Source organism: Labrus mixtus, chromosome 17 (genome assembly GCF_963584025.1).
Source record: "Labrus mixtus chromosome 17, fLabMix1.1, whole genome shotgun sequence".
In the NCBI taxonomy this organism is placed as follows: domain Eukaryota; kingdom Metazoa; phylum Chordata; class Actinopteri; order Labriformes; family Labridae; genus Labrus; species Labrus mixtus.
In genome coordinates this window covers 23,071,294-23,087,675 of record NC_083628.1, presented here as the reverse complement: position 1 = coordinate 23,087,675, position 16,382 = coordinate 23,071,294, and the positions used below count along the sequence as shown (strand labels likewise).

Sequence of the window (16,382 nt, the reverse complement as noted above, 5' to 3'; positions counted from 1 at the left end):
TGAATCTAAAATGTTTTATAGGTGATTTACACACTGACGTACAATCAATTGTAGGGTGATAGATTGGCACTGTTGCCTGAGATGCATCAACACAATACATGGTAAAACAGAAGAGCACAAAACTGATAACATACCATCAACAGTCAGGCAACAACAAGGATGCAAAAAAAGTAGTTCCTTTATTATCTTCACTGTCATAGATTAAAATTGTAGTTATACATTACTAGAGGCATCAATAGTCTTAACGGACCACGTTTTAAATACGGTGTGGAAACATCAACTGCTGCAAATCCTTGTGCAGCTTATGGTACCATCACATACAGTAGCATTTATAATGTCTGCAGTAGTTTCAACAAACACTTTAAGTGACTTAATGCCTCAAATAATGTTTTCTTTTTAAGTTGCAGCCTTTCAACACATCCAAGTACTTTAGTTGGTGCAGTAAGAGTCCAGTGTCAGATCAAAGGTTTTTTTTCCCCTGTTGTGAAGTGCTTTTTCAGAGCTGTGGTACACCATGGGAAGACGATACTTAAAGCGGCACAAAAATGTTATGTCTAAGGTCCAGCTTCATTTCACAAAATTAGGACGGAACAAATCTGATGACATTTTATCTTTTTTTTACTACAAATATGACAATCATAATAATTAGATTTGAATAGGCTATCCCTTTAACCCGTCTAATGTGGAACACAAAGAAAAGGAGGAAGAGGAACCAACGCACAAAAGATGAAAAAGAAAAAAGTATCTATTCTGGAGTCTGGACCTTTTGACCTTTCAGAGCATCAAGCACAGCAACAGTGAGTCAAATAACTCCTCACTGTGCTGAGCTTTTTTATTCTGTGAAAGAAAACCCTAATTCTCCCAACTCTTGGAGGGAAACGCTGATGTGTCGCAGTCCAGTATAAGCAGTGAGTGTGTAAAGAAAACTGTGAGCATACATTTGTGACCGTTTAGTCTGCATTGTTTAATTAAAGAGGGGAGACATGTGAAGCGACTCAAAGAATACTATAACAGTATGACAGATGAATTAATAAAAGGTGTACACACAAAAATGATTTTCTTAGAAAAATAAACACTAGAATGGCACAGGACAATAAAGGGACATGCTAAATAAGTGTTGTTCACTTACTACCACAGAGCCAATGGAGGGGGGGTATAAAAATAAGTGTGTCTGTATTCAGAATTTCAAGGAAATTAAACTGCTTTACCAAAGTTACCCAAGAGGGAAGAAAAGGGCAGGTGGCCTTGCAAAAGAACAAAATAAAACTAAAAAAAGTGTGGGGGAAAAAAAATTGGCACAATATCACTTAAACAACAAGGCGGGTGTTTCTCTGCCACAAACAGGCTGATGATGGGCAAGAGTAAGACTTCCTCTGTCCACATCTAGAACAAAGTGGCAAAGTTTGGTCACCCAGTAGCGACGGACAGGGGATGCTGGTTGTCGTGGTTACCACAGATCACCCTGGATGAGCCTGAAAGGCTGCAGGTGGTACACAAGGTCACCCACGCCAGATCTCACGGAAGCTCACCCTATAATTAGTTCACTTTATCCTGGAATATGTAGAGGTTGTTGGTTGTCGCCACAGCGATGATGTTGTCCTGGGGATGCCAGGCCGTGTGAAGGATCTTCTTGTTGAAGTCCAAACTGTCCACGCTGATTTCATCCTTCTTGCGTTTTCCTCCCGCACACACTTTGCGGGGCTTTAGGACCTGCATTGGTTTGCTGTTTTCACGGGACGCCTCCAGGGTAACATCCCGCCTCTGGCCACGGTCGAACATCCGGAAAAAGTTGTTGTATGAGCCAGTCATCACCACACTGGAGGGGAGATATTAGAATGGCAGGTAAGCTTTTAACAGACGTAACATAGGAATATGTCTTCCTTAATAAGAACTTGTTTCTTTCCACTGGGTGTTTTGTGTCTACTCGCCTGTCATTGCCATTCCAGCAGCATTCAAACTTGTCGAAGATGCAATCGTTCTCATAGAGCGAGCACAGCTTGCTCCTCAGGTACTCATGAACCTGTAATGATCAGAAACGGGTTTGAAAGGCCCTTAACGCTCACACATCCAGTCTGAGTGACCTTCATGACAACTACAGATTTGGATTCACTAATGAGATCAACCTTACACTTGCATGTAATCCGTTGATATGCTCATCATGTTATCTAGCAGCTTATTACAATGAAGCAATTTATCTATGCAGAAGCTGGGGCGAAACAAAACATCTATGGCACCTCTTAGTGGCCAATCCATGAAACTGCAAGGAATGATTCAATAAAGGAGTGGCCACTGGGTTTATTTTTTAAGATCAATTTCTATCATTGAAAAGCAGATTTATATAAATCATAACTACATATTAAAGCAACCACACATTGAACTAACTTAAAACAAAGAGAAAAAAATGAAATGTTGCATTCAGAGTTTAGACATAAACCCATCCCCTTCATTCTTCATTTGGTAAAAAGGATGAAAGTCTGAAATCTGTAAATATTTCTGTTGTGTATTTTATTGCATGGATTGTTAAATGTTTGAATATTAACTTTAAAATAGAAAGCAGCCCCTGTGAATCAAGAGACAAGTCTGCAAGTCATTTTCTGATTTCAAATCTAAACCCCCTTCTTCCTTCATCACACACTAGCTCCAGCCCACCAACAGATGCTCTTCACACACATGGAGTAGAAGGAGGGAGGTGGAGCGACACATTCCTTCAGAAAGTTAACAAAAAACCATGTGGCTTGCAATAATGTTACTCAACTATTTTGTTCCAAGTTATGTTTAGTCTACATGACTAATTAAATGATAGCACACCGTGTTGAGCAGCCTGTGACTGACACAACATAAATGTGGCCACAGGTTTGCTGCTGATGGCGGGTATACACTTATACTGTACATATCTGTGATTGAGCGTCTGCCTTGGGCGCCATAACACTGTGACAGCAGCCGCGTCGCCTGTACATTTTTAGATACAGGGGACAGGCAGACAGTGCCTACAGTGTACATTGGCTTAATGACTTCCTGACTACCAATGGTGGTATCAGAAATATCTGCATTCAATTTTCTAGAAAGATTAAAACAGCCACACTCTTTAGCCTGAGGTTTTTAATGCAACTCATTCATAAATATAGAAACAGGGAAGTTTACCGTTTCATTGTCTTGACCTGAATTCTCCCTGACTCCTTAAGAAATGATTAAGTACAGACTCTTACCTGTCTGCCTCCATTTCTCTCTGCCTCGGTGAACATTATTTGTGGTCGCAAAGAGTTTTCATCATGTTCATATCCATTAATTATCAATATTAATCTATATGGTTTCCTGTAAAGTGATACTTCTCACATAAAACTGCTTGTGTGTGTGTGAGTGTGTGTGTTTGAGTCTGAGTTGACACAAAATTGCCTATAATTGTGAGGATGGGCCAGTCAACGATCTGGACCAGGCAGGCTGAAAATCAGCAGATTCCGGTATATCTCTTACCTTCTGATCTATCTATGTTGCACTTTGTTGTGTGGCAAAGGCATTCACTGTGCAACAGTCAATATGGATGAGTATTTTCTGATGCAGTTGAAATTTAAATATAACTTAAAATAAATTCTTATCAAGTGCTGGACTAAGTCTGCATAAATAAGAAAACAGCACTTGCAATTACATTGTTTAATACTGCAAAAACGATATAAAGTGTGATAGATAAACAAATATTTTGTCCCTGACTAAGGATTCATGTAGTGGAACCTGATTGGTCAGATTCTGACTATCGGCAACAGATTGTCGAATCTAACTATTAAACTAGTTTTTCGTTTAGACTTGGAATAACAATTTATTTCCATAACCAATCATTTCTCATTAAGACTGCATTTCGTTGAAAACACTGATATTACCTGCGAGCCAACAGTGTGTGTGCGGATTAAACCACCACAGAAGCCACAGTCTATGCATCCGTCAGACCACCGACAAACAAACAACCATTTTGACTGTCTTTTGACTTACCATTTGAAGATTTACTGTACTGTCCCAATCATTATATTCCAACAAAAACGGTCCTGCTGCCTCAGCTAAGGTCCCCACGATCGAAATCCAGTGAAAGATTTGATCCAAACACATTACATCCAATAAGATCCACGGATTTCTTCCACTTTGTAACAGCTGATTTCCACTGTATTTTCTGTAATTATTCGTCTTATGAATGATTTGTTTCGACTGCGGTACTTCACAATAGTGGCCACACACTTGACCTTTCGATCGACACCTCATTTAGCCAACTACGATCCTTTCACCGTTCACAGCCTATAATAGTCACTGAGTTGAAAGGAGGTGTATGTCCCTGTTCTGATGCATCTATAGCCAGTCATTGCACACGACTGTGCAGATGATTGGCGTTTCTTGTAGCCAACGAAATTCTGGACACGTGGATATGCTGCTTCAATCAATAACTTTGGGCGATTTCTTCATTCACAAACTAAGGAGATTGATTAGAAGTAGTTATTTTCAGAATTGCATTAAAAGGATTAATAAGTTCTTATTTATACCACGATAAGCTGAAGAAGAAGAAAACCGACAAATCTATGTGAAATTCGACATTGAGCACCCCCTTATAGCTGCAATGGATTGATCCTTGTGTTCGACTGTGAGAGCGGCAGTTGACCGAGGCTCTTTCAAATTAATGAATCATCAAAGAATCGACTACATGGGGTCACCCGTACAAATATTACACGGTCGATATTAGCTATCACTCTATATATGCCAATCCGCCTTTCTTCATGTTTTACATAATGTCTGTTTAAAACATGTTACTCCTGTATCCAAAAAGCTTTTTCATTTCATCAACCAATTAGCAACAATCAATGTAAGGGTAGCCTATACTTAGCTTGAGCTTCATCTGCTTCAAAATGGCATGAGAGCATGGCCAGTATACCCAGATCTATGCCTATGTTGGACTGCTGCTCTACACATTTTGGGTTCTGTAGCTTCATTCTGTATTCTCACCTGGTAAGTCTCCACTGGCCTGTTCTCCATGTTAAGATCCCAAATCTTCACAGACAAGTAGTCTCTGGTCATCATATAGCGTCCATTGTGGCTAAATTTAACATCGGAGATTGAGGATATGATCTCGGAGAAGAACGAGCGATTACTGGGGTCTTCTGGCTCCTCAAATACTGGACAAGACAAAGAAAGACATATAAGCAAGGTGAAGTACAGCCCATTTCCAGATTTTGAGCAACATTAATAAGAGAAGAAAATAAAGCATGAAAAAAGCTCAAGATCAACAGAACAAGATCAACATGTGAAGTTGTTTTTGTGAAATTAAGTGCACAGATTAAAACAAGTAATGATTGGCTTACGTTCTTCCCTTGGGTGGAAAGTATTAGTAGACTGATATTTTGTACAAAACTGTTTGCTTAAATATGTATGTAAAAAGGCATTATATGGTAACACTTGATGTTGTAGAGATAAATATAGATGTTACAGCATGACATGGTAACATGTTTGTGTTTCAGAGGGAAAATAAGGTGTGGCCCATTTTCCTTATCCTGGGTGGCTGATAAGTAATACTTAAATAATTTATTGACACAGAGTCATGAGCAATGATTCTCCTGTTTACACTACAGTCTCTAATAGGTGTTTTTGCAATAATGTAAAAAATCTGACATGACTGGCCTCTTTCTGGATACACCGAGTCAACTGTTTGGTAATGCAAATATCTATGAAACCAACAAGGTGGCAGAAACAATGAGACATGTTAACATGGCCAAGACAAACTACTGAACAAAAAATGACCTGAATGATCAGAAAAGAGGGACTTCAAGGGTTTTTGAATTTAGCATGGTGGTTGGTTAAAGATGTGTTAAGCACTTTTGATACTGATAATCTTTTATGTTAACAGATAATGGTCTGAAAAAGTTCAGTTATCCAGTGATAATCATTGTAAACTTTCCTATGTGTTTGAAAATACAACAGAAGACTGTTTAATGTACAATGTGTTTTTGTTTTTGGTGTTGTAACCTGTTATTAAAATAAGCACAATCAATGAACTAACAGCACTCTTGGCCCAAATTTAAAGCACATACTTTGGAAACCATTGGTCCGGGTTAATGTTTTTGCCCCAGCCAGTTATAGCTGACAGGAAGTCAATCACATAACCTGTGAAAAGTAGTTTTACTGGTCCCAATTAAGTTGTTTTTTTCTGAATACTGAAAATGTGTGCATAACAAATCATGGCATCCTACCACTGTGTGTGCACCCGTGATTGGTTGGAAAATGAAACCCCTGCCTCCTCCTGCTTAGACTGAGGTGGTTTAGTAACTCATGTACTTAAACCACCTCTCAAGGTATAAAAAGAAGAAGGAAAAAAAAAAGATTGTGACCAAATGGGGTACTCACATTTGGAGTGCTTATCACACAGTGCCGAAGCCCTCATGTCACACAGACGGATGGTTCCTTTGCTGCTGCTGTACACAAACGTGTTACACTGATGAGGATGAAACTCTGCTGCAGTGATCACCTCCGTTAGCTCCTCCATGTTGGCGGGTTTAATGTCAACGATATCTGAAGAGCAACGGGTTAAAAGAAATAAACCCTTCCAAGTGAACATCTGCCTGGCTTGTTTATGACGGAGAGCATTGCAGTCTTTCAGCAGAAAAACAAGATTCTACATAATGATCTTATATCAGAGTAACTTACTTTAGCAAGTGAACAATCAGGTAAATAGATCAATATTAAAGAGGAAAGAGCATTTTGAGACAAAATTTAAAAATACAATTCAGACTTTTCAGCCTATGTATGAGGTAGACAAAATAAGACAACATGGCAGCTGGGATGCCCTGACAGATTTTTTCTTGTATAAAAGGATATCTTGCCACTAATTCCTTCTACTCTCTATTTAAAACTCATTTGAATATGAAATAGTCTAAAATCAGAGTGATCAGCATTGGTTTCTAGTGCAGTCAAAATGTTTTTAATACGTAATCGCATGTTTATTTAAGGATACTGAAGCTGCGGTCAGTGATCTCGAGGTGCCAAAGGTTGATGCGGAGGTCATCAGCAGACAGGTAGGTCTCATTGTCACTGTTGACTGAGATAGAGTTGATGTGGTAGGTATGCGCGTTGGCAAACACCCTCCTTGGACTGGCTTCCACCATGAGGTCCATCGGTATTAAGACTGGTACCTGAGAAAAGAATAAAAAGGGATGTCATTTGAAACTCGAGGCAGACTTAAGAACCTCTGAAATCTCAGTGTGACACTTTTCATTCACAGTTTTAATAGACTTTAAAATAGCCGAGCTTTGAGCTAGTGTGTGAAACAGTGTTGCGTATTTAGACAAGGGTGTATTTAATATGTTGCTTATTAGGAATCACTAACACCACACTTACAGGATTAATTTCAACCACTTCTTTTACCACATCTTTCTGCAATTGTTGGATGATGTCAGTGTAATGAACTGTTAAATCCAGGATGAAGAAGACCCAGGGAGGGAAACCTTAACCTAACTGGCTTCCTGTAAAGTTTGTGTCAACAGGCAAATATTCTCCTGGCTGAATGTCTTTTACACTCTATGCAGCCGGAAGGTGCATGAAAAAGAAAACAAAGCCAAACTGGGAGCTAGCACTTTATACTTTTGTATCCAAATGTATCAAATGAAATGAATGATTTTTAGATAAAATGACAATCAGCATCACTTAAGGTGGTTTCACATTAGGGACCTTGGCCACAATTCAAGTACACTTGACTCATAATCAGGTCAATTTGGGCGATGGGTGTTCTCTGGCCCAATTCATGTGTACTCAAGCACAGCCCGAGGGAAATGTAAACGCAACTTTGCTTAATCAAGGAAGTGGGCTACAGATCATTGTAAGTTTTAGTCAGTGAGTGTCTCCTGTCTCATTAACGCGCAGCACAGGCCCATATCATCCTCTGAACTTCATGGTAGAAGTAGTAAGAGGGTCGTTGTTGGCATCTTAGATATAACAATAACATCCACATTAGCAGGATGGACTCCATTATCCGCAGGAGACATAAACAAATGTCACCCAGTTGAGGATGTAAATGGTTGCCATGGTTGCTTCTTCTTTTCCCTGCTTGGTGGATTTGAAAACCGACTACGAGAATACTGTCACATACTGTATCCTACTGTGTGCATTCGTAAGTATGCTCGGTCATGGCACAGTGTTACTAATGTGAAAGCAGACCAGCAGGGGAGAGGGGGGGGAGAAATTGTGCTCGGGCACGATAAGAAACAATCGTGCTTAATGTGAAAAGGCCCTTAGTAGCAGAACAGTTTATATCTCATGTATAGAACAAATCTTTTACCAGTAATGGTGAATGGACTGGAGCTTGTATATTGCTTTTCTAGTCTTCCGACTACTCAAACCGCTTGTCACACCTACCCATTCATACACTGATGGCAGAGGCTGCTATGTAAAGTGACCATCAGAAGTAACTAATCCCATTCATACACATGCCGCCGACGAAGCATATAGCAATAAACCACTGTTAAAAAATCTTGCTCAGGCCAGCTCCAGGTATTCAGCCTACAAGCCAAAAGGCAACATCTACAGGCACAGAGGTTGTTGTAATTATAGGAATTTAAGGGGGGAAAATGATACTTCTAGTCCATTAAATGTATCAATATGGAGGTGGGAAAGAGAGCCCTATGCCACAACTACTATAGCAAGAAAACTAACATCGTAGTAACATCATACAATGAAGTATCGTTCATTAACCAACCATATCATTTAGTGATGTCTGCCAATACCAGGCAATCACCAGGTTGAAAAAACTGAGTGTAGAGATCATTTCAGTACTGTAATAATCCAAATGTTGGTATGTTTGATTTCTGAACTGACCCGCAGTGACATGATAGTGTTGGGATCTTTGTAGCGTCCATCCTCCTCCTTCAGATTATATCCCTCTGGTCTTTTGTCCCGTTCACTGATTTTCCACAGCTTGATTGTCTTATCTGTTAATAAAGTAGAAAATGGAAATAGCATCAGCACCAACATTTTTCAATGAAGACACACACATACCCTTATTTCAATGACGAGAAGAAATCTACACATTTTTCAGGCTTGCAGTGAAAATTTCTACATTATATTTTCTGAATTATACACATTTGACTGTGACATGTTAAAAGGGATATAAACAGATTCATCAGTAAAATGGCTTAAACTTACAGCCAAATTGAAAAGCTGAATGATCTCCTCCTAGTGGCACCAATTTGTGTTCAAATTTTAAGTGATATTTGTTAACAAATAACTGGCTGTATACTCAATGACGATGACTCCCTAACTTACTAGGCATGCAACAATTCTCAATAAAATATTGAACCGTTCGGTACAGCATCTACGTTTCAATACTGACTTGTAAATTGCGTTTTTTACTGTTTGGCGTTTAACTAGTGTCCGCGCATTGTATTTCTCTCTAAATTGTCTCTACCTGTGTGTGCCTGTGAGTCAGCGTGCAGGGATGAGGAAACCCCGCCAAGTGAGTTAATAGCCAACCACCAAGTGCTAAAGTTTGGTGACGCTGACAACATTACTTATAGCATAGCGAGCAGTGAGGAGCAGCTACGATTTGAGCAAGCATTTCGTCTTCAAAGGCTTTATATGTGATTTTTCACACTTAAATGTAGAAATCAAGTATATCCTCTGACAATAACTCTGTGAGTCATGACTGTCTACAATGGGTGAAACACCCGAGTCCCACTGTCTGTGATGTTTTCAGAGTCCTATCTTCAGTTTGTTTACATCGCCCGGACGGCCGGCTGACACCTCCCCTCGTGTATAAAAGTTGTTTAATTGAGGGACTAGAGAAAAGAAGAATAACATACTGTGTTTCTAGATCACGCTCATTTCAGGTAAATTTACATGCAGTGTAAAGATACGAGCATAATAAAGATCGCTAGCATTAGCATGCTAACACAACAGTGCAGGGCGAGTTGTTTTGGTTTCATGCTGGTGCTCAAGGGCGACATCTGCTGGATCAAAAAAATCGCATATAAAGCCTTTAAAGTCAGCAGTGTGTGAACATTTCGCTTTCATTGTCGAGTCTAATGACAAGGAAGAGAAAACGCTGAACAAAAAAATGACTGTCTGTAAACATTGTTTTACACGTATCGCCTACTTAAATGTAGAATTATAATTTATCCTTTATTAATCCCGCGAGGGGAAATTCAGTTTTACATTCTCTTTAATGAACATGCTACACACACAAAGGCCAAAATACACACACATGCACAAACAGGATCCTATGGACATGCACTAATGGAGAGGTCTCAGAGTGAGGGGGCTGCCCACAGCGAGCGTGTCCAGAGCAGTTTTTGGGGTTTCTGTGCCTTGCTCAAGGGCACCTCGGCAGTGCTCAGGAAGTGGACTGGCACCTCTCCAGCTACCAGGCCAATTTCCGGACGACCATCCGATCCCCAACCCAAGTCCCTACAGACTGAGCTACTGCCGCCCCAAATGGATACACTTCCAACATAAATTCACATCTGCAGCGCCATCACCCAGCGATATCATCGTCTGGAAAAAGGGTGACCAAACAGGTAGCACTGTCATCCAAAAAGCAACAGTCCCTCGCCAGTGCCTTCGTTCAGACATACCCCACTTGTTCAGAGAAACACAAACAAATAACAAAGGCAGTGGGGGTATTCATCGCCAGGGATTTGCAGCCGTTTTTGGTGGTTGGAGATGTGGGCTTCCGTCATCTTATAAATACGCTGGAAACACGGTACAGAAAATACCCTCTCGCACATTTTTCAGCACGGAGGTAGTTCCTGACCTTTATGAAAAACGCAAAAAGTTATTGAAAACGAACTTGCTAAAGCACAGAGCCTTGCTCTCACGACAGACAGTTGGACCTCACTGTGACCGTTCACTATCTGTGGGATTGGGAAATGAAGAGCGCAGTACTCCAGACCCGACCCATATGAATTTGTTTTAATAATGAAAAAAGTAGCTCTCTTTCGTAATCCCTTGCTGTTCTGTAAAATTTGCCTTAAACACTTAACATTGGAAACATTTTAACGGCCTGGGCTGTCAGAACCGAACTGAACCTTGAAGTGTGACCAAAAAACCGAGGAACGTATAGAACCGTGGGCTGACTGTATTGTTGCATTCCTATAACTTACCATTAGTTGACAACAGGAACTGGGCAGCATTTTTCTGAGGGAGCCAGCGAATCTTGTTAATCTTTTCTTCTATTTCCAAACTCTTCAGGTAGTCAAACTCGGGCTCATGGCTCTGGAAAGTGCTATAAACGTTGTATTCACTCCTGAACTGGGGCTGACTCTTATTCTGCCAGGCGAAATGTATCAGAAAAAAACAGGGGGGAAAAAGCAGAAATACATGGGAAAAAGTCAATGATGATCAAATGCTCAACATTTGGCATTTTGAAATTCAATAAGATGTATCCCCCTTTAAACTATAAGTGACTGCTACTTTGAGTGACAAATAACACTGACATGGCGTGAGAAGATATTCACAACTCCACAGTCCTCTATTTTATGCAGAGAGAATAGTTTTCAGAATAAAAAAAATCAGGTTTTACACTCTTAACTTATTGAGTTATGGTGGTGAACTTTTGATCAAATGGATAATAACTGGGAATTAAACTAAACAGAGGACGGCCTTGCAGCATTACCTCGATTTCCTGCTGGAAAATGACTACGCGCCCACCCTTGTCTCCTGTGGCTAGCAGCTCCCCTGTGTGGTTAAACTCAACTGTGGAAATGATGTCAGCTGCAAAAAGAAACAAACAACACAACATTACAGACATTCAAACTTAAATTCACAATAAAGGTTCCTTTAATTGGTGAACAGACATTAGAAAAAGGCTCTTCTCCAATACTTCAGAGAATGGGGGACCACTCAGTCCAGGAATCAGAGTGATCTAAAAGAACAAGCGAGCGTGTAGGCCGGAGATGCAGAAGGATGTCAGAGCATGTAGAGCAGATGAAAAATGATCAGTAACCTAGTTTCGCCCTCATCGCTCACTCAGACAGCATTACAGCTTCACCCAGCAGCAATATGTTGCTTCATAAACTAAATCCGTCTCTCACACACATACACACTTACTTAACCCTTTGTTGCTCACTGGAGCAGAAAGACAATGCTGCCAAAGGTTGTAGTAGGATGTCTTTGTGTACATCATGCTCCCTGAGGCCCAATGTAGGGGGTGATACAATAGTATTAAAAGCATGTCTTCCTTAGAGGATGTACTTAAAACTTTTCATTATCCATCAGATCGTATTTAATGGATAATGAAAAATATCACAATCACACATTTCTACATCTACCAGTTCAACATGTTTACCTGTAACTTGTGTAAAATAAAGAAACACTCCTCACATTGCATCACTCATTGAGGTGTGACTAGAGGCAGAGGATTACAAACCATTTTGGGTGACTCTGGCATGTGTCAGCCCTTTAAAAACATTTCTTCAGGCTCATTTGATTATTTTGGGACCCAAAATAATGTGCTACAACACAATGTTGGCTCACTAAAGCACCTAATAAAATACAATAAAGAGAAACTCAGTATTCTTGATAACCTCAGAAAGAGAGATGAAGTATGACTCAGTGTTTTCCAATGAACGACAGTGTAACTGTCACCCACACCCACACCTACACCACTGGTTTCTTACATACCTGCTTGCTTTATTGCTTACTCAATGACATTTTACAAGTATATATACATTATCATAAAAGTAGGCCTTTAAAGACGTCACCCCAGGGTCAGTATATCAACAAGAGAAACATAGTACGAGAGAACCTCTCTCTCTCCATTTCTCTTTCTGAGTTTTCTACAGAGTTTCTCAGAAGAGGGTCTGGAGAGTGTCCTCTAGTAAATCGTTCTTTCAAGCAATACATAAAAAGAATAAAACATTATAAACAGGGTCACAAAATCCCTTGAGGCTGTATATGTAACTCAGCAGTGAAAGTCTTTGTGTTAGACTGGATAGAGTTGTTAATTTAACTTCATGATCAGGTTATAGAATGCTGTTTTATGGTGCTGATGAACCACATTGCAATAAAGTGAAGTTGGTCTTTACCATTTTGTCCACTTCATTTACATCAATGAATGTGAAACACCTCTTTAATACAGTTTCTACACAAAATAATCTTTAGAACATTTATGAGGGATACAGTGCAAGAGTTGTACTATACAGCAGTAATTGTAGCTTGCCAGTTAAATACCTTAAACAAAGAAGAGTAAAACATTATGCAACTGCTTCCTTAGACTGAGGGAAAGGAGCAAATATACTGCTGCCATGATGACTTTCAAACTCCTGTCTCTAGGAAGCATAAACTACTATTGAGTCTGACAAACTATCACTCTTAAAGATTCTGTTCATTATCAGACATCTGGCCTGGTGAAGGTTCTGTTGCAGATGTCCCTAAAGTTCAGACACCTGCTCTACATCCTCAGTAACTGTCAACTAAGTCCATCAATCAATCTGTATTTGTATAGCACCAATTCATAACAAATGTTAACTCTAATCACTTAACAAAAGAGCAGGTAAAGGAACTTACTCTTTGTCATTATCTTAGTCCAGCACTAAGCAACATTTAGCAAAGAGACAAGTGGCTAGTCCATGATGCAGACACAGCACAGGTGGCGCCTATCGTCTGCAGCTCTTCATCTACCCAGCTCCCTATTGCTGATACAGTTTTACTCTACATTTTTCTGTCGGGTTAAATATTGATCCATACAGAGACTTAGTGGTCAGCAACCAACCTCAGTGTTGAATACATCCTGTAGCCATAAGAGCCTTCAAATGACTGACCAGTGAAAAGATATCATCGTGAAGCTGCAGTAGAAGAATTTGATATGCACAAGCACAAAATAACACAAAAAGCCACTAAAGCAAATAAATCATAGACTTATATTACATTATGGTGAGCTTTCTAAAACTTAAATATTCTCTCTAGTCGTTTACAGGATGCACACACATCGTGAAGGATTCAATAGAGTTATAGTTAGCATTAAAACCTATGACATCATGCTGCAAGGACTTTAAGTTGAGATGTGTAACATCTGATCAAGGAACAGCCAAATCATCTTGCTAGTTGAAATTGGACAAATTAGGGAGGGGATGAACAACTATGTGCATACTCAATGCAAGCTGTTATGTATGACCCAATCCTGTAATACCTTTTTTATTTTTTAAACCATGCTTATATAAATACCCAGTTTTGGGCAGAGTTCTTACCTTCAGCTACATCATCATCAATGGCTCCTTTCACCTGAGAGAAGCACCACTGCATGTCACCTCCAGGTCCTGCAGACATTCATATACAACACTGAATTTAACTTGTTCATACATGAAAGAAGATTTAAATTCAGATGTCCATAGGGGAGTTGCACACCTGTTGCAAAAGAAATGTGTGGTCTTACCTGTGCACATATCCTCAAACAGTATCTGAAAGTGTAACTTCAAAAAGCCTAACAAAACTGATACAACTTATGACCTTTAATCAATTCAAGATTCCCTGAACATTCAAAGAGTTCATTCTGTTTTGAAAAATAGGTCACTTGAATTTTGACAATCTTTAAAATCAAATAAATATAAATACATCCACAAAATCAAGTCAGATGTGTGTCTTATTTGGTGCAGTTGTACTTTGAATTTTCTCACTTTGACAGGAAACAAATCTAATAATGTTTAAATATGGATTCAGCTTGAGATCATAACAACAGTAGCTGAATTGGGACTTTAACATCTTCCATTGTAAGCCTGGCAGCTGTTATACCAGCAGGAGATGCTGTCTTGCCAGGCTCCTATGTCAAAAAAATACATCAACAAGAAATTACATGCTGCCTGTGTCGATAATGAACTCCATCACTCGTCTCAACAGGTTTCAATCATCAGAACTCATTGCACAATACAGCAACATGAATTCCTTACATTTTTACAGGGAACAGTTATTGTTGCACAATCAAAACTGGTGTGATATGTCGATAACAATGTCCAACACCTAGTGGAACAGCTCTGCAGAATAATCAAGGACAGTTATGAGTCACCGAGGCTTCATCATACACACAGGATACTGAAATGAATCATGATTTAAAGAAAATAATAATAATCCAGGACAGGCTTGGTAGGTACTGGCTAAACAAAAAATGTAGCACTCCCATTTCTTGATCCCATTTGATGTATTAGAAAATGCAATGAGGTGTGTATTAATGATTAGATCATCTAGTTTAATGAGGATGATGAGCCTAAAGACCACTCTTGTTTCCCCGCCCGAACCGTGTAAATGCACGTATTACATGTCAGTACTGACCTATATATACTAAATTAATTATCAACCATCAACACATAAAGCTACAAAATACTTCAGCCGTATTATTTTGTTAAATAAACACATACTATGTTACTATGCCGATGAATGAAATGTGAAATGCTACGTGAGGCTGAATAGTTCATTGAATATCTGGGTCTCACTGGAGGGGTGGGAATTAACACTTGAATTTATTTATCAACCCAACATTGACTCTCTTGGCTTTTTAACCCTTTTAATTCATAAAATGTGAATAAGACGATATTTTACAGCTTGTTTAGTCTGCAGAAGGCCTGAAGAACCAGCCTGCATGTGGGCAATGTCAAAGTTTGAGCTAACGTTAGCTTGATGCTAGCCGGGCTTGTCAAAGACAGTCATGACATGTTTGAGAAATATGTGCAGTGAAGCGGAACCCGGATGTTTACCTCTTGTCATCTGCTTAATGTGGATTAAATAAAATTAATATAAAATAAAATGAATTCACTGGTTGTGTTTGTCGTGCAGTAGCAGCCGTTAAGTTGTCGTTGGTATGTAGCTGTTTGGCTAACATGTTAGCATGTTAGCTTCTGGTCCCGGGCCGGTGATAACAGTAAACAGCTTTCATTTGCTAGCCGCAGCTGGCTAGTTAGCTGTAGCCGGCAAACAGGCCAGATGGGCGATGACACTTGAGTTTGCTGGCTAGCCGACGTTAGCATTAGCTAAGTTTTGTTAGCTTAAGCTACACTGACACTGCGCTGGGTTTATGCAACACTTCAATCTTCAAGATAAAACAGAGCAGCGCAGTGAAAACACCACTTCTGTCGTGTAGTTTAAATAATGATTAAATGTAATTACCTGCCATGACGAGACAGACAGTGGAGCTTCAGTCAGTCACGATCCTGCTTCCCCACTCCCACACGCTGCTTCGTGGGATCTTAAACTTTTCCTTCTGAATATCCTCCTTACTGTCGGAACAAACCCGAGTGTCAGCCACTAAATTAACAGTAAAATGTTATTTCTGATTGCTCTCTTGTTTCCTTCCCGCTTCTCTCGCTGTTGTTTCACTCTGTGTATCTCTCTCTGTCTCTCCTGCCGCATCCCACAACTCACTTCTCCCCACCCCTCTCTTG

General features: G+C 39.7%; 1 protein-coding gene across 2 annotated transcripts; it reads right to left on the bottom strand.

The window, feature by feature from the left end:
• Positions 1-164: 164 nt before the first annotated feature.
• Positions 165-16,382, bottom strand: ppp2r2ab (protein phosphatase 2, regulatory subunit B, alpha b). 2 transcript variants are annotated; one of them, XM_061060945.1, is made up of 10 exons: positions 16,108-16,382; positions 14,202-14,270; positions 11,630-11,727; positions 11,118-11,283; positions 8,836-8,948; positions 6,980-7,157; positions 6,373-6,537; positions 4,978-5,147; positions 1,929-2,020; positions 165-1,816 (listed from the first exon to the last, which is right to left on the bottom strand). In XM_061060945.1, exons 1-10 carry the CDS (start codon positions 16,112-16,114, stop codon positions 1,537-1,539), a joined length of 1,338 nt encoding a protein of 445 aa, XP_060916928.1. In that variant the 5' UTR covers positions 16,115-16,382; the 3' UTR covers positions 165-1,536. The 2 variants fall into 2 exon arrangements, with proteins under 2 accessions (XP_060916928.1, XP_060916927.1); XM_061060944.1 differs by lacking the exon at positions 16,108-16,382 and having other exon boundaries at positions 14,202-14,280.

What these genes read in the sequence shown, in the direction of transcription:
- ppp2r2ab (XM_061060944.1), bottom strand. Translation starts at nt 14,280, where the DNA reads ATGTCTGCAGGACCTGGAGGTGACATGCAGTGGTGCTTCTCTCAGGTG. An exon ending in TTTTCCAGCAGGAAATCGAG is followed by an intron (nt 11,284 to 11,629) that starts GTAATGCTGCAA and finishes TTCGCCTGGCAG; the next exon opens with AATAAGAGTCAGCCCCAGTT. An exon ending in ACACTATCATGTCACTGCGG is followed by an intron (nt 7,158 to 8,835) that starts GTCAGTTCAGAA and finishes TTCTTTTCTCAG; the next exon opens with GTACCAGTCTTAATACCGAT.